Source organism: Natator depressus, chromosome 7, assembly GCF_965152275.1.
Source record: "Natator depressus isolate rNatDep1 chromosome 7, rNatDep2.hap1, whole genome shotgun sequence".
NCBI lineage: Eukaryota > Metazoa > Chordata > Testudines > Cheloniidae > Natator > Natator depressus.
In genome coordinates this window covers 20,662,378-20,684,912 of record NC_134240.1, presented here as the reverse complement: position 1 = coordinate 20,684,912, position 22,535 = coordinate 20,662,378, and the positions used below count along the sequence as shown (strand labels likewise).

The window sequence follows — 22,535 nt, the reverse complement described above, 5'->3', positions numbered from 1 at the left end:
CCTGCCAGATGCTTCCTGGGAGCTGCCCCAGGTAAGCACCTCTGGGACTCCCCACCTCGCCCCCCGGCAGGTCCCTCTGGTTCTTAGGGGCAGGGCGCGGTGGGCACCCACTACGGTGGCCCACGAGACCCTCCTGCCAGGTTCTGGGGGCAGTCAGGGGACAGGGGAAGGGGGTGGATGGGGCAGGGGTCCCGGGGGGCGGAGGCGGTCCACGACCCCCTCGTGGGGTGAGGAGGGAACCGGTTGTTAAGATTTTGGCAGCTCATCACTGGTACTAGGTACTAGGACAATGCATGTTCAGCCAGTTCACCTGTTGTAACTAGAGATGAGCCCAGATTAAAACCCTGGATCCAGACACTCTCAAATTATGGCTCTGGATCATGATTCCATCTCTGATTTGAAGAGTTTGGGAGGAGCTAAAGTTCTGTTAATGAGGTGGCAAAACTCATTTCCTTTAGTAGTCAGGAGCATCCTGATACAACAGTCAACTCAGCACCCACCACCTATCTCGCAGACAATGTATAGACCCTCCCCAAATCTCTTACCACAGTTCCATGGACAATTCCCTGTGGTCCAATGTAGCAATAGCTCCCTGCTGTCATCTGTCCATACCTATCAGTTGAAGTGAACACAATGATGTCCATTTTATTCAATTCAGAATAAGGTTAAAATGAAAACAATATTGTCTGTGGCTATGTTCTCTGTTGTTAGAAAACCTGATATTATCAAGTTTACAATTTAACTGAATCCTGTCTGCATTATGAGTGATTATCCACCACCATCAAAAAGAGGAAAACCATGGCAATATCTCGCCATTCTTCCATGTGCTGAACTTCAATGGCAGAGTCACCTCAGAAGCCCAAAGCTGGTTATTTATTGTAAGAAGGTCAAATATGGGTATAAAAGGAGCTTTGGGAGTGCACAGCTGCAGCACAGACAAGTAAAATGGAAACATGGCTTTATGTGGGCTAAGCACTCTGGCTGTGACTCCCAATGTGGATAAAGTGATGTAGACACTGGATCCCCATTGAAAGTCAATGAAAACAGAGGATAAATTTTTCAAAAGCACCTAAGTTATTTAGGAGACGCCTACACTGCAAAAAAAAACCCCTCACTGCGGTGAGTCTCAGAGCCCAGATCAACTGACTTGGGCTGCTGGGCTTGTGTTATAGAGCTAAAAAAGAGCAGTGTAGACATTCCCACTTGGGCTGGAGCCGACTCTCTGACACCAGGTCGGGGAGAGGGTCTCAGAGGCAGTGCTCCAATCCGAGCAGGAACGTCTACATGGCTATGTCTAGCCTTGCAACACAAGCCCTGCAATCCTAAGTCAGTTGACTTGGGCTTTGAGACTCGCTGCAGAGAGTTGTTTTGGTTTGTTTTGCAGTGTACATGTGACTTGACTTTCAGTGGAACTTAGTACTTAAATCACTTAGGTACTTTTGAAAATTTTACCCTAGATTCCTAACTCGCCCCTAGGTTCCTCTGAGAATGCTAACATCCATATTCATGCTCCATATTAACCCCTTTCATATGTGCTCCTTATTTATGTGCACCTAATTCCCCATGACTTTCACAGCACTGTAACTGTTAATTCTCACCATGACATGCAAACTCTTGTATAATTGAGTGAACAATCCCCCTGCTCCATAAACTGGATGAGCAATGAAAAAATAAAATGCAATCAAATTATTTATTCCCAAAATATCAAAAATATCATGTCTTGGTCATGACTGAGGCTTTAGACCTTGATTCAGCTGAGTCCTTATACATGTGTTTAACCTTAAGTTCCAATGGGACTTAAGTATGTGCTTAAATTGTTTGCTGAGCACAGATGGGATCACTCATGCTTAAAATTAAGCATGTGTTTAAGTGCTGTGCTGAATCAGGAGCTTACTTTAGTGATGGAACACAGTTAAAGTCCATCTATATTAGAAATTTTAATCAAAAGGTAACTGGTCTCTGACTCAGGTTTAGTTAATATAAGACTGCAAACCTTTGAAACAGGAGTAATAATGAAGCATATCTTACATTGTAACTCCCATTGCAAACATTTTCTCATATTCATCTCTGGAGGAATAGTTGGGAATAACCTAAAAAGAAAAAAATAAAGCTTTGGAACATAGCAATGGTTCTATTCCACAGGCCAAATTCTGCTAGACTTACTCATGCCAGTAGTAAATCAATGAACATCAATGGGACTAATCCCAAGGGTAAGGAAGGGGGCTTTGGCTCCATATGTTCTAATATTATGGAAAAAGTGACTCATCTGTCATGCAGCTTACCTGCTTTCAAATCTTACAGAGGTAATTACCTGTCCACGTGAATAACAGATGAAGAAATGGGTTTCAGAGTGGTAGCCGTGTTAGTCTGTATCAGCAAAAACAACGAGGAGTCCTTGTGGCACCTTAGAGACTAACACATTTATTTGGGCATAAGCTTTCATGGGCTAAAACCCACTTCATCGGATGCACGGAGTGGAACATACAGTAGGGAGATATGAAGAGATGAGGACTGAATGGCTTAGAAGATTGACAACGGAACACAGAAACCACCTCTAGGTCACTCATTCAAATCTGCCCTAGGCTAACTCTGACAGAAAAACATGGCCATCTGATGAAGGCAGAATTCTGCCCTTAATTATCCCAATGCAACCCCACTGACGTAGAGAGGGTTGCACTGGAATTAATGAGGCAGAATTTGGACTTACGCGTTTTCTTTTATTCATGTAATGATAATCTAATAAGGAATAAGTTTAAAAACAGCCTAAGATGAGGCGAACAGAATGAGATGATAGTACCCACCATGCCATTGGTGATGATTAATCGAGGTGCATACCGATGGCTGGGGAAGAGGCCCAAAGGATGTCCACTGTACATGACTAAAGTTTGCTCTTCTGTCATCTCAGACAAATAGTGCATCACCAACCAGAACTGAAAATTAAAGCAAAGGAAAACTAGTGCATCTGTTTCCATCTTGCAATGATCTGTCTTCCAAGAGCTCTTAAGTTTCTAGTATAATAACAGCTGTGTGGCTAACATAGTGTATTTATATATAGAAAATCAACCAGAACTTTTGCTACATTCTTGCTTTTAATAAGGTCTATTAGAAGGACATTGCTCAACAGCAAACACATAAATTACTAGTGAGAACATTCTGAATGAGCTCCAGAAAGAACAGCAAAAAAATCAGTATTTTTCTCCAGTACAAAACTCAGAAATGACTTGCTAGCACTTAATGGATCATTTTTTGAATTGTCCTGATTTTAACCTGAAATCAGCCATTTGGTTCTGGCACTTTTCTGAAAATCTTCCCAAGGCCAAATGCTAAAAATTTCTCTTTAAAATAACAGCTACGAAAACACACACAAACCTCATTAATCTCAAGATTGCAAGGTCTCCTACGGCTTCTCGCCTTTGAAATAAATCTGGATTACAATTGGCACTAGAAGGTGAAAGAAGTTTTCATCCTAAACAAAAATCAACTCTTTTCATCATGTTGATAAAAGAAAATACAGTCCTTGATACACATTCAGATATATAAAAAAAAATTCCCAACATCGTCTGCAAAATTACTCTGGAAGTACACTAGAGAGCAAAATTTGTCCCTTAGTCTATAAACTGGCTGCAGAGTTAACACAAGTCCATTATTTTCCCACAGAACGTTCATATTATTTCAAGTGAATTTTCAAAATGTGATTATGGACTGAAAACACACAAAATAGTCACATTTTGCTATATTTTATGTACAACCACCATCTTTCTGGCTGATTAGCAAGCAGCAATGACTGTCTCTAAAGCAAGACCCATCCTGGCCTTCTTGGCGGAAAAGAATAGCCCAGGTCACAATTTTAAGTCTTGAGACTGGTGGGGCTAAAGTGAGGGAAATTTGGAACCAGAAATGGATTTTTCTTTAGTAATCTACTTGGAAGAAAGCAAGGGGCTGTGCAGATGATGTCAGCACTTTCAGGATAAAATTTGCAATGGCAAAAAAAAAAAAAAAAGCACTCTGATTTCATGACATGAACACAGAGAACAAAGTGTCCCCATTACAACCCAATCATTCATCCGATTGCTACTCTAAGTAACCAGGAACAAAAAAGCATTGTTTGTTCTGCAGTGAAACTCCTGCAGTTCACAGCTCTATCTAATTTGGACAAGACAGCTGGAAATAGAGAAAGGACAGAGTGTTATCAAATTTTGTGTTGCTTGCATTTCACCTTGTAGTCTCACATTTGCCCTGAGGCATACCAGCCTCTGAGACACATGCATGCATCTAATTTAACGGGAGGTGCTGTTCACACTAAAACAGGAACAGGGTCTCACAAGTAATTTATAATGAATTTACCCTCAAAAAGCCCCTGGTGGGGGTAAGGACTACAATCCACGTTTTATCGGCTCGGAAATTGAGGCACAAGTGACTTGCCCAAGGTCACACATGGAGTTTGTTACAGAACTGGGAATAAAACCCAGGTTTCCCATCTCCCAGACCTGCGCCATAACCACAAGATCATTCACATTCCCCTACCTGTAAGTTAATGACAGGTTTCAGAGTAGCAGCCATGTTAGTCTGTATCCATAAAAAGAAAAGGAGTACTTGTGGCACCTTAGAGACTAACAAATTTGAAGTGAGCTGTAGCTCACAAAAGCTTATGCTCTAATAAATTTGTTTGTCTCTAAGGTGCCACAAGTACTCCTGTAAGTTAATGTGTTTTTTGAAAAACAAACAAGGGACCAAAGTCAGAGAAGCTTCAGCAGGGATACATCTGACCCAATGCATTTCTGTCTTAAGGGTATTTTTGTTTGTGAGAGGTACAGGAAGCCTTAGAATAACGTGCACCATCTTCAGGTGAGCTCCGGGAGGACTTCAGAGCCAGAATTCCAACTAGATCTTCCAGTCTGCAGGGGGAAGTGCATGCCTGATGCTACATCCTTTCCAGGGGATGCAGCATATTCCTGTCTGCACACCTGTCCAGTTCTACCAGCAGCAAGGAAGGACTATAGCCTCACCTCCTCCTTTCACTTCTCTGCCCCCTTTGTAGTACACTTGTGCCTCAGAGGATTCATGGAGGGGGCAGTTTCTGTGCTCACAGCAATTGCATTTGTGCCTTGCTGTCCATAGGGGCACATGAGAGCTGCTCATTGAATGTTCTTCCACTTCCTCCCTGTTGAGCAACTGTACCCAATCTGGTTCTGAATGACTAAATTGCCCTTGTATAAGATGTAACCGAGTACCCATGTTATTGATGTCAGTGATTTCCTTGAAATGTTTTTTCATGTGCAAATTTCAGTGTTTGCAAAGTGTTTGTGTTAGACAACTACACTGTACTGCATGCCATTACTGGGAAGAATGGGGACAACATATAGTATGCAGAGGCTTGTTCTATGAGTAGAATAATACCTAATGCTTCTGAAATCTTCTCATCTAGTTGGGAAAGCAAACTCCCACAGACAATGGCCTGAGCAGAGTATCTGTACACTAGTGGAGAATTGATATTATGTCTCAGGATTATTGAGCTTTTGGGCAATGTGCGTGTCTTCCTCTGTGTTCTGCAAACCTGGCCTTGACCCTAGGTCTCAGATTTGGACTTTAGGATCCATTATACATTCCAGCCCCAGAATTTAGACTCAAGCCTCGACCACACCTCTTTATCAAAGGAGATATAATTCAATGTTACCAAAACTGAAGCTAAACTGGACAAAGAAATGGTCAGCTAGTAATTATGAAATGTCTTCAGCTGTTCTTTGATATTGTTGGAAACAGACTCAAGATTGTGCTTTTTAAGTCATTATTAGTAAGTTGCATGTTATGCAAACTAGCGTGAAATTAGTAGAAACAAACAAATATTCCTTATTACATATTAAGATTCAATTTGCCTCTAAAATTATGTGAACAGAGGCGCATGCAAATGTACGATAGAAAGAAAAGAAATTATCTTAAAATACTCAATTGTCGTCACAACATTCCTATTTGGCAGCATGTCCTCTCCTCACTAAATAAAGCTCTGTACATCTCTACAGTTCATAACTCAGGATTCATCTACTCAGACAGGATGTTTTGGAATATTACGAGACAATGACTGCCAAGAATTTGTCACAAACTCTGCCTAAGCAGAATGGAGTTCTGATGGGTGAAATATGAATCTGATCTACTTTTTCACAAGACTTCTGGTTGCAAATGTATCAATGTCATACCTGAGCCCAACTGCTGAAGACTTGTCCGTTTCCTCCGTAAGTTACAAGCTCCTGGGGAAACTAAAAAAGGCACATTTTCATTATATTAAAACTAGTGCTTTCCTGCAACATTTCTGCATGATTCCTTTAACAATCCCAGAGATTAATTTAATATTAAATTCAACTCGTTATATTTTTTGCATCAACATTCTCTTGACTTTTGAAACCAGAAAGTATCATAGTAAAAGTGACAATTTAAGCAAATCAGTGGATTGTAATCTCTCCTGTAGAATAAGGGCTATTAATTATTGCAAAAATGTGGTTACCTATATGCCAAATTACAAAAATTAATCCTTGGCTGCTATTCTTTTAACTAGGCAGGCAATGCAAAAAGCTTCCTTAAAGTCAGTGTGAGCGATCTTGCTTCTGAGATGCATGCTGCACTTTCAAAGATGCAGAAAGGGTTAACATCTACTTTTTGATATATATTGAGGACATAAGATATTGAGTGCTTAACCCTACTCTCATTAAAGTCAATGACTTCAATGGGAGCAGGATTGAGCCCTGATTAATTTGTTGTGCCTGGCAGCCCCAATCAGAGTCTGGCCCCGCTGCGCTAGTCGCTCTGTAAATATATAGTGAGAGATGGTCCTTTCCCCAAGGAGCTTCCAGTCTAAATAGACAAGGCACAACAAGTGTGTGTAGCAATGAATCGAAAAGAACAAGGAAAGGAAGACAAGTGAAATCAAAAACATTATTGCTTTACGTGGAAGTGGGCGTGGCAGCTGCAGGAGCACCCATCCAATAGCAGTATGGCTGCAGGAGGAACCATACCGCTAGGTGGAATGAGAGCCAGCCCTGCCACTCAAAGGGTGGCCATCTATGTGTATGGCTCCTGCCCACATTGATTGGAATGGCGGGGGTGGGGTGTCTCTTGCCTGCAGATCCCCAGTATCCATGGGGAAAGGAAGCATCACCCTCCAAGTTCCACAGCCCCCCAGCTCCCCACAAGAGGGGAGCTATAACCTCCATGAGATCATCTTGCTGTGCTTTCTTGACTCATTGGCTTCCACTGTGGGCTTCTTTGAGGGAGGAGACAATACTTTTACCATATTTACTGACATACAGAGGCCTGTTAATTTGAACAACCAAAATCCCTTCCCCTCCCCACAGCCAAACTGAACACCTTGGGTCTCCAGATGCCAGCCAGTACTCCAGACTCCCATGACATCAGAGCCTAATTAATAAAAACGGTCAAATAGTTAAAGGGACTCCAGTAGTCACCATCTCAACCTCAGAGTGATCCAACAGGAGTTGAAAACTCTGAGGAATATTGTGGTCGGTGATAAGGTCTTTATAAAAATCATAGCTTTACCATCTAAAAACCCTGCATGCCTCTTGCATGCATAATTCCCCCTGAAGTCATTAGGATTACAGCATATGGGACTGGCAGGCCTAAGCCCTACACAGATCCCTATCCTGAGAAACACAGTGCGCTTTCAGGCCCAACTGAAGCCAAAGGGAGTGGCTGGCCCTCAGTCCCCGCAGGAGATGCTCAGGAACCCTTGGAGGATCAGTCCCACAGAAAGTTATCATTTTGGCATGCCACGCTGTACATACACTCTCTTGCAGATACTGAAAATGGCCTGTTGAACTAACACACATAGAAGCCAGCTCTACAGATGTTATGGAGGAAATTCACCCTTGTGTAGAGGACCAGCACAAGATCTATGCAGCACTACTTCACTCCCATTTAATCCTTATACTGAGGGTTTAAATGGGAATAAGTGGTGCATAAACCTTGCACAGGTCCTAAAATACTCCATTTATATGCGAGCATATCTGGAGGGAATTACTTGTAGATTTGCTCCTGTTCTGTGAATAATTTCTATCCCTTTATTTCCATGTTACATTACCTGGGCCACGGAGGGATCCAGATTATTCATGATCATGTGCATTATTGCAGCAGCTGATTTGGTTTTGCAAGGATATTCCTCTATGGGGTAAGCTCTGAAACAAACACACACAGACATTAGGGAGGATTTTGCTTAAGCACATGTAAAGAGAAGGAAAAAAACTGCAATGAAATATTTAACTGCCACCAAACTTCCCGGAGTTGCAGATATTGATTAATAAGGAAAGAAAAAATAAAACAAAACACAGCCCATGCCTTAAAAGACTTCTGTAAATTAAGTTAACATATTTGAGATTGATCAGAGCTAGTCCAAGAATATTTGCAAATAGTTTTATTCAGCACTTTTCTACCATTAATTGTTGAATCAATTAATCACAAGTGGGATCTAACTTGATTGACATAAGCAAGTTCATATTACTCCTGAGAGCCCTGAAGAACCAGCACAAAGACAGCTGGATATTTCTGGTGCCCCATCACCTGAATTGTTTACTCCGCCAATTACAGGGCCACTCAGTTATATCTGTGCAACTCCGCACAAGACAATGGGGCTTGAAAGGTTTCACTGGTGGCACAGTTTGGCCTGCACCCCCTCTATTATTTCTGCTCATGCTTGAGAAGAAAAGACTCCAGCTTGATTCTCCATTCCTAGGTTGAGTTTGCAAGGCTGTCAGTTAGGGGAAAAAACACCCACATTTTCTTTTGATCCAGAAATCACTGAGGCATAATGTACATAGAATCCCACGCTGGTATTTCTACAGAGCCACTTTTCAGAGCAAGATCATTCTTCAAGGCTAACTACTGTAATTATCTAATTGCTACCCTATGCTCTCCTTCCCACCAATTTGTTCTAAGACATCTAAATGTCTCCTCATAGTGTAAGCTTTCCCGGGCAAGGACTGTTTTTTCTTATATGCTTGTACAGGGCACAGTACATCAGGTCTGGGGCCTCTAGGAGCTAATCCAAATCAAATAATATTAGAAAGTGCAACCATTATAAAAAGGTTTCACTGTTTTGCTTCCTCCTGTTCCACAAGCAGAAAAGTTGTTATGGCCATTGGAAGGTCATTCTGGCAGGAAAGATAACGTGACATGTTTTACATGTCTAAACCATCTTTCTTCTATTTGCACACAGACCCTTGATGGCTGGGCTTTTGCTTCATATAGAAAGATGTTTAATCTGGAAAGGTTCGGATGAAACCTGCCAGTTACATTGATCAGACGTTGGCTGACCAACTTCTGACCCAAGATTGAAAATGTGTATTGTGTAGATTTAGCAGCTGTTCTCATCCCTTGGGTGTATTTCCTTTTGTTTACCTGTATTCTGCAGGATAAAGAGGAAAATGTCTTGTAGTCACAGCCAAACTAGAAGGAAAGTCATTTTTAAAAAATGCACGGGGTTTCGTTTGTTTGTGGGAATAACATAGCAAGTACTGGGTAACTTTAAAATAATTTATTACAACATAAGATTACTGGATACGTATATCAAAGTTGTATACACTTTGCACTGAGATAGAGGTGATATCATAGATGTGGTCAATTACCCAGACATCTGTTATGGAAATAATTCAGCAAGGCACGGATTATTTAACAAGTTCTTGGAATGCATTGGAGACAACTTTTCACTGCAGTAAGGTGGAGAAAGCGACTAGGGGAGAATCTGTTCGGGACTGGATTCTGACAAATAGCAAGGAACACGTTAGGTGGAAGGCAGCTTGGGTGAAAGTGATCATGAAATGATAGAGTTCAGGATTCTAAGAAATGGTAGGAGGGAAAACAGCAGAATAAAGACAATGGACTTTAAGAAGGCAAACTTTAGCAAACTGGGAGAATTGGTAGGTATGATCCCATGGGAAGCAAGTCTACAGAAAAAAGGAGTTCAGGAGAATTATCAGTTTTTTAAAGAGACACTATTAAGGGGACAAGAGCAAACTATTCCAATTTGTAGGAAAGATAGGAAGTATGGTAAGAGACCACGCTGACTTAACCAGGTGATCTTCAATGATCTGAAACTCAAAAGAGTCATATAAAAAGTGGAAACTAGGTCAATACTGAAGAGTGAATAAAAGAACAATATAAGCATGTAGGGAGAAAAATAGAAAGGCCAAGGGACAAAACAAGATTAAACTAGTTAGGGACATAAAGGGTAACAAGAAAAGATTTTACCAAGACATTAGAAGCAAGAGGAAGACCAAGGACAAGGTAGACCCATTACTCTATGAGGAGGGAAAGATAATAACAGAAAACGTAGCAATGGCTGTAGCGTTAAATGCCTTCTTTGTTTCAGTTTTCGCCAAAAAGATTAGCAGTGTGAATGGGATAGGATTTGTGTCTAAAATAGGGAAACAACGAGTTAAGAATTACTTAGACAAGTTAGATGTCTGACAAAATACATGCTAGAATATTTAAGGAAGTGGCTGAAGAGATCTCTGAGCCATTTGCCATTATCTTTGAGAACTCATGGAGGATGGGAGAGATCCCAGAAGGCTGGAAAAGGGCAAATATAGCGCCTACCTATAAAAATGGGAATAAGGACAAGCCAGGACATTATAGACCAGTCATCTTAACTTCAGTACCCAAAAAGAGAATGGAGCAAATAATCAAACAATCAATTTGTAAGCACCTAGAGCAGTGGTTCTCAACCCTGGTCCACCGCTTGTTCAGGGAAAGTCCCTGGCGCGCCAGGCTAGTTTGTTTACCTGCCACGTCCGCAAGTTCAGCTGATCGCAGCTCCCACTGGCCGCGGTTTGCCGCTCCAGGCCAATGGGGGCTGCGGGAAGAACGGCCAGCACGTCCCTTGGCCCACGCCACTTTCTGCAGCCCCCATTGGCCTGGAGCAGTGAACTGTGGCCAGTGGGAGCCACGATTGGCCGAACCTGTGGACGCGGCAGGTAAACAAACCGGCCCGGCGCGCCAGGGGCTTTCCCTAAACAAGCGGTGGACCAGAGTTGAGAACCACTGACCTAGAGAATAATAAGGTGATAAGTAACAGTCAACATATATTTGTCAGGAACAAATCATACTAAACCAATGAAATATGCTTCTTTGACAGGGTAACAAGCTTTGTGGGTAAGGGAGGAAGCAGTAGATGTGATATATCTTGTCTTTAGTAAGATTTTTGATACTGTAAGCAACCTAGGGAAATATAGTCTAGATGAACCTACTATAAGGTGGGTACACAACTGGTTGGAAAACCATACTCAGAGAGTAGTTACCAATGGTTCACAGTCAAGCTGGAAGGGCATATCAAGTGGGGTCCCTTAGGGATCTGTTCTGCGTCTGGTTCTATTCAATATCTTCAACAGTGTTTTGGACAATGGCATAGAGAGTACACTTATAAAGTCTGCAACAATACCAAGCTGGGAGAGATTGTAAGTACTTTGGAGGACAGGAATAGAATTCAAATGATCTGGACAAACTGGGGAAATGGTCTGAAGTAAACAGGATGAAATTCAATAAAGACAAATGCAAAGTATTCCACGTAGGAAGGAACAATCAACTGCATAAATACCAAATGGAAAGTGACTGCCTAGGAAGGAGGACTGCAGAAAGGATCCAGGATTATAATGGATCACAAACTAAATATGAGTCAACAGTGTAACACTGTTTTCAGAAAAAGTGAACATCATGCTGGAATGTATTAGCAGGAGTGTTGTAAGCAAGACACAAGAAGTAATTCTTCCACTCTGCTCAGCACTAATAAGGCCTGAACTAGAGTGCTGTGTCCAGTTCTGGGCAGCACACTTCAGGAAAGATGTGAACAAATTGGAGAAAGTCCAGAAGAGAGCAACAAAAACGATTAAAGTTCTAGAAAATGTGACCTACAAGGAAAAAATTGAAAAAAAAAAAACGGGTTTGTTTAGTCTGGAGAAGAGAAGACTGAGGGGGGACATGAAGTATGTAAAAGGTTGTTATAAATAGGAAAGTGATAAATTGTTCTCCTTATCCACTGAGGACAGGACAAGAAGCAATGGGCTTAAATTGCGGCAAGGGAGATTTAGGTTAGGCATTAGGAAAAATTTCCTAACTGTCATGGTAGTTAAGCACTGGAACAAATTACTTAGGGAGGTTGTGGAATCTCTGTTATTAGAGGTTTTTAAGAACAGTTTACACAAACACCTGTCAGGGATGGTCTAGATAACACTTAGTCCTGCCTCAGTGCAGGGGACTGGTTTCATAAGCAACCATACAATCCCTAGTCTTTGATATCTGCTAACACAAAGAATGTTGCTATGTGAACAAGGATATTAATGAAACAGAAGCACGCTGAACCACATTCCATAGGAAACACAAATAAACAAACGAAAACAAAGTGTGCCAGGTGGAAAAGAACAGACTTTTTATTTTTGAGATTCAAAGAAACTGTTATAAAAATGGAAAACGAAAAATAAACATGCTATAAAAAGTATCTGATGCAATCAAAGAACTATTGACATTAGAGATGGAAATGATCTGGTGGGCCATCTAATCCAATCCCAGTCAGGGCAAGTTCGTCCCCAACTTTTTAGTGTTCAGTGCTTTGTGTTACCTAGAGTCCAATCCTGCAGTCCTATTCAGACAAAACTCCCATTGTCTTTAGCGTGCAGTTTGTCTTAGTTTAGGTCTGCAGAATTTGTCCCCAGTCTCATGCTGAGAGCTTGGAGACACAGTTGTCTGCACAAATCTGAGTGCTTTATAGTTACTTGTTTTATTTATTTAGATTTCTGTTAAGATATTAAACATGACCTTGTCTGACACAAATTAGAACACAATTAATCAGACTAGAAACAACAGCTAACCCACCAGCAGGCCCTCAACAAAACTGCTCTGCTCCACAAACCTTTGCCCCTCTCTGAAAGCTTGAGTAAATGTATTGCCCCTTACAGCACTCTCCAAATGTTAACAGGTCTAGTATATTTCAGATCAGGCTCAGGCAGCAGGTTCCAAAGCTGAAGGCCCCTCATGGAGAATGCTCTACCTCTCTTTTAAATCAAGGGGGATCCAGCTCTGAAGCCTCTCCTATGTGGCATGAGGAGAGAGCCTGTCTCTCAAATAGGTGGATCCAAAGCCACTCAGGGCATTTGACCTCTCCCTCTGATTCCCTAGTTGTTGGCTTCAACATTCCAGCAGTCTCTGGATTGAAATCTACAGTCTATCAATAATAACCGAGGAGTTTTGCCAGCCAACCGAATTCAGCTTCAGCACAAGCTGCAGTGCATATAAGACTTATCCAGAGCTCGTACAGTTGGGACTGTACTTCGGACGCTTGTGAAACACTACAAGGACCTCTGAATGTGGCCATGTGTCAGACGTCAGTGGTGCATAGGCCTTGTGCAGTCTCTGCACAGAGATGAATTTCACCCCAAGTGTTTTACAACCATTCCAGGAGCTTGAACTGATGATGTAAGAGCCCAAAGTAAATGTCTCCAGAGTAGACCTGCTTTTAAATAAGGAGCACAGTATAATGAGAGATAGAGAGGGGAGGGCCTAGTTCGTGGCCACCCACAAGGGTGCCCAATATTTCCCTGGTTGGACAGTGGAATGCTCACTAATGCCAAGGGGAATTTTGTGGCGCTAGAGAGCAATATAGAGCCCGGAGTATGAAGAACCTCGGTTATGCAGCTTATGGGGTAGCATTCCAAAACTATGACTGAGGCTCAATATGAACAAAGCTACTGATTTCTAATTACATACAAGGCACAATATTTATTCGTTTGATTGATTCAGGTCATTAATATGTCTTGACACTGTTTCGAGATGGGCGTAAGCGGGGCCTCACTGGGGCATAGGCTTTGGGCTAGCCCTAGGCACAGAAGTGAATTTCATATCCAGAGTACAACAAGCATGGCAGTGGCAACTGATTGCAATTCTGAAAAGTGCCCTCCCAGCCTTACCTCATCTCAATTTCTGGACAGAATCGGTACATGTATATGTGGCCATAGAGCTTGAGCTCTTCTGCAAATTCCAGCGCCAGCTCTTTGTGGACTTCGGGTGGGAAATAACGCAAAGCATTTTGCAAAGCCAGCTGTCAAAGAAAAGGGCAAGGGTAAAATGAAGTTGACGAGGTGGGTGGTTATCATAACAACATGAGCTTTTATGAGATATGATGGGAAACCTGCCCAGATCTTAAGAGTATTCAAGGTTACTGCCCTTAAAAGAATAAGGACCCAAGAAGTGAGAAAGCTGAGCATTTCCGATGATATTTCTTCATCCTAATCCTTGCACAAACAGAAAAATACTCTGGCTCAGATTCTCTGCTACGCCCAGTCTCCATCAACCACAGCAGTAGAGGGAGAGGAGGACAGCAAAGGAGCCAGCTGAAGATAACCGGGCAGTAGGGTTCTGGCCACTCCTTTCCTGCCCCCAGCATCCCACTACACTCGGCCAGGAAGGCAGTGGTATAGGAAACAGCTCTGCTATCTCTAAACAAGTTGAGGGCTCCCAGAGGCCAGGGGAAGCCTTAACTGTGGGGATACAGCCAGTTTATGGCCCCTTTGCACCTCCGGAGTGGCACAAAGGGACTAGATTGGGCTAGACAATCTGAGCCTCTAAGATGTTTATTAAACAAACCCAACAATAGGGAGTAGAACAAGCTTCAGCTCAACTCGAAGGCAGCAACCATGTCTTCAGACTTTTGGTAAAGTTTCATACATATGGTGCTACGCACAGATGTTCAGTAAATAACCATAACACCATGATGTGCAGTATTCCATTCGCACTCTGGTGGAATTTCTGGTCTTTTTTTTTTATCTTTTCAATGTGCATATGTAATTCCCATTAATTTTAATGCAAGTATGATATGTAAATTAAGTAAAGATTAGCCATAAATACTTGTGTACCTAGTTATTTCTAAAGATATTTGCCCATCATTTCTAACCCTTTACAGAAGAAAATGTTCACATTTTCTTTATCTTTGTTCTTTGCTTCTGTAAGTCAAGTTATGATGGTGGAATTTTTAGGAACAATCCCACAGAGGGAGTAAAAATCCAGTAGACATGAGGCAGTTTCAATTTGTTATGCGCAAAATTATGTGCAGAAGGCTTGCTCAAAATAGGACTTTAATGGGATTTAAGTGATGCATAGGTCTTGTTCTGGCTCTCTGCATAAAGATAAATTTCACTCAGAGTATACTCATAGCAGGATACCTACACTTGATAGTGGATTCTTGTAGGATCTCTCCCATTAAAAGTAACCACTAGATGTTTGTGAAATCCTCATAATGAAATGTAAATTCAAGGTTTTTCACACTCCTTACAAACTGGAAAATGGACTAATTTTCACAGAAAGCCTCGCTAAGGTATGCATATTATTTAGGCAAAACCAGGACCAATTTCAATTAAAAATGGACCAGTTTTTGAACAAAAATGTGAAAAAATAAGACTATTTTTCAGGAAAGGAAAACATATAAAATGTGTAAAACATGCAGCATTTTGAAATTACTGGAAAATTAATTGTTGGAATGAATAAAGCCATTTTGTCCAACATTTGAATAAACCTAAATGAACGTGAGTGAGAGAAATCATACAAAATTTTGTATATTTTATGTGAAATTTTAAACTTCAAAATAATCACAGGTGGGTGGCATTTTAGGCAAATCACACATACTCTTCTTGATACTTATCAGATATTTATTACTGTTCCATCAGTGAGAAAATCAAATTATGAATTGCTAAGGTTATTTAAAGTTCTATTTTGGTGGAGTTATTTTATTTTACAGTTGTTCAGCACATCTAGCCCCAAACAACAGGAATTGCAGGAAGTGGCTTTGGACATAAGTAGTGTCCTTTCCTGTAAATCAGTACTGAACCAATCTCCATTGTTGTGCTAGGGGGCGCTGTGCTGCCAAAGGAGCTATTGTTCAGAAATGACAACAATGAGGTCCTGGGCTCTGGTGGGCATTGAAGATCTCATGGCACGTTCCATAAGAGTAGGGTTTTCTCCCCTGTGTCGGGGCAAATTCATATTACATGCTGCTTGCCTAAGAGTCTTCCTGCCTAAGTTCCAGTTGGATAAGTATTCTCATCACTTTTCGTCCCAAGCTATTGCAGAGTGTGTTGCTATGCATTATTATGCATTTGCTACAATTTTCTACAGTGGTGGGTGTATTTTCATATTAAACTGATTCTTGCACATGGAATCAAACTCTGGAAGCTGTGCTAAGGCACTGTATTCCCTCTGCCTGCAGAGATGTTGCCCATAGTTTGCAAAGCACATTGGTGTCCTTTGAGATGAAAGATGATATGCATATGCTATTATCTTTATGTAACATTTTGTTAAATCATGTAGCCAATATGTATTCCACATTCTGGTCTTTTAGAGCCATAATGAGGCCAAAGATTTTACAACCTTTAAAAGGCTAATTGCACACAAAGGTCACGAAAAAGATTTTCCACTTGCATTATAAATGGCAGCACTATCCAAGCTGCTTTCCGCTGAAGATAGTCTCAAACCATATTTAACTTAATAGCTTCATTTGGGTGATTTGTAGGGAGTGGAGATATAGTTTGCTTTAAGATCTGATGAGATCACAACATCTCACCATGGGGGAGACTCTTGTTTTGGAGAGGGGAGAATACAGCACATATACCCTGCACTTGCAGCACCCTCTAGTGGCTGCATGAGGGAGTCATGGATGCAGATAATTTATAGAGAATGCGAACTGGAGTAGTGCAATATGGGAATAATGGCGCTTAGAACAGAGAACGGTGAAAACCCACAGACTCAACCTAATTATTCTCAGCATAGTAATTGTTCTGGGGAGCCAAGACACTTTGGCAAAAGCCCTTAAAAGCCATACAAAACCCAAGCCTTGGCCCAGTGGCAAATCTAGTTGACTTCAATGGGCCATGGTTTGCTCTTTATGGTTTAGAGTTCTCCAGCTAGCTCACCACTTGAGCCTGCAAGCCTTCCACACACAAAACTCCCTCAGGCTTCAGTGAGAACTAGCATCCACAAGGGCTGCCAGAAAAGACAAGATGATGACTATGTAAGAAAATGTTCCTGGCATAGGTATGCTTGCTTTTGAGCACGTAGGGTCAGATCCTCTTTGAGGTCAACAGAGCTACGACCATTTACACCAGCTAAGAATGTGGCCAATAAAATCCAGAGGCTGGAATTTGCCATTTTATCGACAGTAAGAAAAGAGAAAAAAATTCCATTCACTGGATGTAGAAAATGCAAATTATTTTTTCAAATTTAACTACCCCTCCAGCACCGAGATAAGCAGTTGTTTTTCAAGAGCATGTTACTAGCTAACACAAAAATCCCAGCTATAATTAATATATGGTATGGTTGAGTGTTTTTGTTAGTTGACATATCAGCTGCAATCAGCCATAACTACAACGATTTAGCTCTGGAGAATTTCAAATAAGAGGATAAATTATGCCACACACACTCTTAAAAATAAAATACAATTATCTGGGATAAAATTCTATGTGTGTGTGTGTGGCCGGGGGGGAAATGTATAACAGGAAAAGGGAAAATATTGCAACATTTGGAATTATGGCTGTGTTCTATGTTGACTATCAAGTGCTGGAGGAACGAAAATGTTATTTTTCTAACCTGGCTAGAGTTATTCAATAAAATCCTGCATTATTTGTAGTCTAATAGGATTGCTAGGGATATTTTTACCTAATCTACAAATACAGCTTGGCAAATTCAAACAGTTTAATATGTAAGTAAATACTAGAGCTGGGCAAATGGTGTGAAAACATTTTTGTGACTATCTGCTTGGCTTTTTTTGGCTGACTTTATGCCCTATTTGTGTTCCCTTTCCAAAAGCACCCAAGTGATTGAGTTTTGTAATACAAACATTCATGCAAATGAATTCCAAAGTTGCATGTGCTTGTATTTGCAGAAACCAAAGTGAATTCTCAGATGAAAGTATCGACACCAAAAGCGCTTGTATGTGTGTCCAATCAGGGAAGATAAGCAATACCATGTGGCTTATGTGACCAATCACAACTAAGCAGCATATCTTGAATTCTGTATGTTCCTGCCCTCTACATCACTTAAATCCCACTATGTCATCAAAATATGGAGCCTTGTGCTGGACCTTAGCACACGAGTGAATTTCATCTATAATAAATGCATTTCTGGAAATCAAAATTTTCCTGTGATTATTCTGCAAGCAGAGAAAGAGATGAAGAGGATGATTTTCAGAGATGCTTGGTACTTACGACTCCTATTGACTTCATCTCATGCTGCAAGTGCTCAACACCTGTGAAAATCAGACTTTGACCTCACTGAAAGTGTACATGAAAGTCAATAGGACTTACGCTCCTAAGTCACTTAGACTTTTTTTGAAAACCCCACCTTGAACTAATTATTTGTTGAGAGTATTTCAAGCTGGTCACCTAAGTACAATATAAGAACTTAACACAAAGTTTCCTTCTTAGACATGCATGGTGGATCATGACTAATATTTTGCTCTCATTTTGAAGCACTCCACTAGCAGGTTGTTTTTCTTGCCTTACAACCTCCTTGGGAGGTAGGTCACTATCACATTTTACTGATGGGAAACTGAAGCCCAGAGAAGTGACACCCAAAGTCACATTGATTTCTTGGTTCCTTGTTCTGTTCTTTAACAATGAGATTAACTGATTTTTTCGCCCCCATTTATCTTCTTGGATTTGGTGTTTATTAGTCATTTATAGAGGGATTATTCTCTGAAAAGTGATTGTAAAAATGAGATTGTGGGTTTCATGTGTTATTCTCTCTCAATAGCATCCAATACAGATGACCTCAGTTTAGAAGTAAAAGTGGATCTTTCTGATTGGCCATTGTTGTTAACTCCACATGGGCTCTGAAAGTCCAGCTGTGTTCTTTATGGCTAAGATTTTCAAAAGCAGAAGCCTAGAGTTAGACTCCTCCTTCCATATGTGGATTTCTAACTCAGTGGCCTGATTTTCAGAAATGCTAATCAACCAGAAGTTCCCACTGAGGTCAAATGTCCTCCCACTTCTCCACCAAGGTCAAAGGGAGCTGCTGGGAGGCTCAGCAATTTCGCAAAAGAGGCCACTTCAAGCTCCTATTTTTGAAATTCTTGACCCATGCCTATTACATTATAACTACTATCAAAGATACTCCAATCAAAGCTTCCTGTCTGCAGAATGTTTAGCTTGACAGATGGAAGCTGAAGAGCAGAAAGTTTGAGCTTTCTGAGACGGGGAGGGACAGACAGAGGATAAGGCTGTTTCAAGCGCTCAGCCATGGAAGTGGAAGCAAGTGAGCTCAGGAAACTTATAAACAAAATAGGTCCTCAGAAATGGTTTGGTTTATTGAAGGAGATTAAATATTGTAGGGTAGGGAGAATTGTATATCTCGTCAGCAAGCCCCAAGGCACATGGCTTTTTCTAAATCTCACTTAAAGGCTTTATATTATTACCAGAAACAGAGGCACACGAAAACAAACATTGCAATGGCTTAGAATTATTATTGCAAATACAGAAAAACTTAGCCCGAAGGGATATAAACATCCTCAGCAAGTGTAAGCCGGCATAGCTCCATTGACTCCATACCAGCTGAGTCGCTGGACTACTTTTTTCCTTTGCTCATTAGCTATTTTCATTAGAAAATAAATGTATCATTGCACACAAAGAAAAATCTCCAGATAGTCCCAGCATTACACATCACTGATAAAGGCTGAAATCCTGTCTCAAGGTTTTGAAACCACCTTGTAGAAAGACTATATTTGTTAAGCATGGAAGGGATTTGGGCTTTCAGGTATCAAATAAATACCAGCTGAGACTCTAAACCTGTTAGGAGTTTAAAGGTGGAGGATTAAAAGCCAAATAAATCAGAAAGGAAGCTTTTAAATCTTTAACAGGCCAATAAAAGATTCACAACCAGCCTGACCTTTTATTAACTATCAGAGGGGTAGCCGTGTTAGTCTGGATCTGCAAAAGTGGCAAAGAGTCCTGTGGCACCTTATAGACTAACAAATGTATTGAAGCATAAGGTTTCGTGCGTGAATATCCACTTCGCCGGATGCATGTCGTGGAAATTTCCAGAGGCAGGTATAAATATGCAAGCAAGAATCAGGCTAGGGATAACGAGGTTAGTTCAATCGCTAGAAGAGGGCCTCATCCTCCCTGATTGAACTAACCTCGTTATCCCTAGCCTGACTCTTCCTTGCATATTTATCCCTGCCTCTGGAAATTTCCACAACATGCATCTGACGAAGTGGGTATTCACCCACGAAAGCTTATGCTCCGATACGTCTGTTAGTCTATAAGGTGCCACAGGACTCTTTGCCTCTTTTATTAACTGTTATTGATAAGGAGGAGAGAGAATAGGGTAGGATGCTGGAAACCAGATTGGGACTAAACCAATTTCCATGAGGGTTTGTTCCCAGAAAATACTTGACCTGAGGAAATAATGTGGAGCCCATGATCCATATTATCCTCCTTGTGAGGTTATGGCAGGCAGAAAACTGTACTAGTTTCCATTCATAGAGTTCCTGCCTCATAGGAGAACAAGGGTGAGGATCTCTGCATGATGGGAGGTGGTGGGGAGGGGTTGGCCTGCTAAAAGGTGAATATCTGTAGGTCCATAGAGATCTCGGAACATCTATGGAGACCATATGCTTCTTCACAGCAGCTCCACTGATCTCCCCTCCTCCTGGCAGCATGGCTCCTTCAAGAGCCACGGAGCCATTAATTCCCCCACCTACATCCCATGGCTGTGCTGTAATAGCCAAGGAGAGCATTCCTCAGTGACTAATGTTGCTCAAAGCAGCATTAATTCCTAATTGGATCTCTCATGGTTATTCTCTTCTTGTTCCAAATACCCCTGGTGTCTCAATCCTTAAAAGTGGGGCTTCCAAAGAGTCCCAAGGACCTAGGGAGAGATCTGAGATCTGGGTCTCCCCAGATACACACCTCCACCCTAGCTGGTTTTTAACTATTTTGGTTCCTCCTTGCTTGTGGAAATGGACAGAAAGAATCTGACCTCAAGTGCGAATTCACCACTCACATAAGCAGGTTGTAACACCAAAGAAGTCTATGGAGTTGTGCCTACTTTCACCAGTTGTGAATGTGTCCCTGTGTGTCTAGCATGGGGGGGGGGGAAGAGTACAATGTTATATTATTATTGCTATTATTATCTGACGAAAGATGGCCTTTCAGACCATTAAGGAACCCACTTGCTGCCCTTGAACACGCAAAACTCCTGTTGACTTTTGTTTTAATGTAACCTTTTAACTGTTAAAATTTTAAAAATCTCTAATAAGGATTGAGCCTAATGATTACCTAACAGTGCAAGCTACCTAGTCAAACAAAAAAAAAGAGAGAGAATTGCACAACCAAGAACAAATCATTAACCCAAACCCAAGAAGTCTGTGCCTCAGCAGAGAACACCAGGACGTTTCTGATTAGGCTTTTAAATATATTTCTCCCTGTAACATCTTAAAATGCAAAACCAAAATGGAATGTATGCGGATGGTTAGTAAACAGGTGTTGAGCTTCCATACTTTGTGTTGATCAGTTTTGTGGGCTAAGCCTTGGACACATACACGAGGGATTTTTTTTTTAAAGGGGATGCTCATAAAATGTCCGGTGAAAAGTGCTAGATTGACAGCTACAGAGCCTAAAGTCCCGTTTACCCCCAGAAAGCACCAAAAAGTGCTGTGCAAGCTTCTCCCACACTGCCCCACCGACATGTCTCAAGCTTTTCTTTGGGGAGAAGCAATGAGGTGAAAGCAGACAAGTCCCCACGGCGTTGTCCGTTAGCTGACAGCTCCGTGATATTAAAGCCACAAGGAAACTTATTTAGTGGCCTTGTACTTTGGCCGCCAAACCCCGCGGAGCATTTGAGGCAGAAGCCCCGCTGCTTTGGATGGCTGGTATCTGGTGGGAAGGGAGGCTTGGTCTCGCAAACCCCATGTTACCTTTTCTTCCTGAGCAGTGAGGTTGGGGGTTCTCACAGGCGCATGAGGTACTCCTTTCTTTCGCCCTCTGTTTTCTGGCAGGGGATGTAGTGGAAGCCCCCCACAAATGTCCTCCAGGCTAGACATGTCTGCTGGGGAAATAGGAGATGAAGAAAAGGCTGGTTCAAGGGGAATGAGAGGTGGAGAGGGAGGTGTGTAAGCACCTGGGATGTGCAGTAGCTATGAGATCACCTCAGAGAGAACAGCCTACCCTGTGGCTTTTGCAAACATGTCTCCCAAGTTCTGAGGACAAACACCCCAGGCGACACACCTACTCACACTGTGAAGTCCCATTGGTTCTTCCCTCCTTCCCTGAATAATGAATCATTTACCATTTTGCTGTTTATTCTCTGAATTTTTTTTTTTTTTTGGCAGCTGCTCTGCTAACATTTTGAGATACCTTTGGTCCAGTCCTATATTCTTTGCACACACCAAAGTCACATTGCCTTCCATGCAAAGTAAGCCTGCTGGACTTCAAAAGGAGATTTGTCTGAGTAGCAATTCCATGATTTGTGCCTTGACCTGTCTATAATCTCATAACTGAATA

At 41.5% G+C, this 22,535-nt stretch overlaps 1 protein-coding gene across 1 annotated transcript in view; it reads right to left on the bottom strand.

Annotated features, from left to right (window-relative positions):
- The window catches only part of UROC1 (urocanate hydratase 1), a 66,286-nt gene extending 44,061 nt beyond the window's left edge, over nucleotides 1–22,225 (bottom strand). Inside the window, exons 1-7 of the mRNA XM_074957625.1 lie at nucleotides 21,950–22,225; nucleotides 13,956–14,086; nucleotides 8,087–8,180; nucleotides 6,192–6,251; nucleotides 2,802–2,930; nucleotides 2,029–2,090; nucleotides 546–612 (exon numbers count right to left, since the gene is read on the bottom strand). Of these exons, the coding sequence (XP_074813726.1) occupies nucleotides 546–612; nucleotides 2,029–2,090; nucleotides 2,802–2,930; nucleotides 6,192–6,251; nucleotides 8,087–8,180; nucleotides 13,956–14,086; nucleotides 21,950–22,075 (669 nt within the window). The 5' untranslated portion in view covers nucleotides 22,076–22,225. The remainder of the gene's footprint in view (nucleotides 1–545; nucleotides 613–2,028; nucleotides 2,091–2,801; nucleotides 2,931–6,191; nucleotides 6,252–8,086; nucleotides 8,181–13,955; nucleotides 14,087–21,949) is intronic.
- Nucleotides 22,226–22,535: the final 310 nt, after the last annotated feature.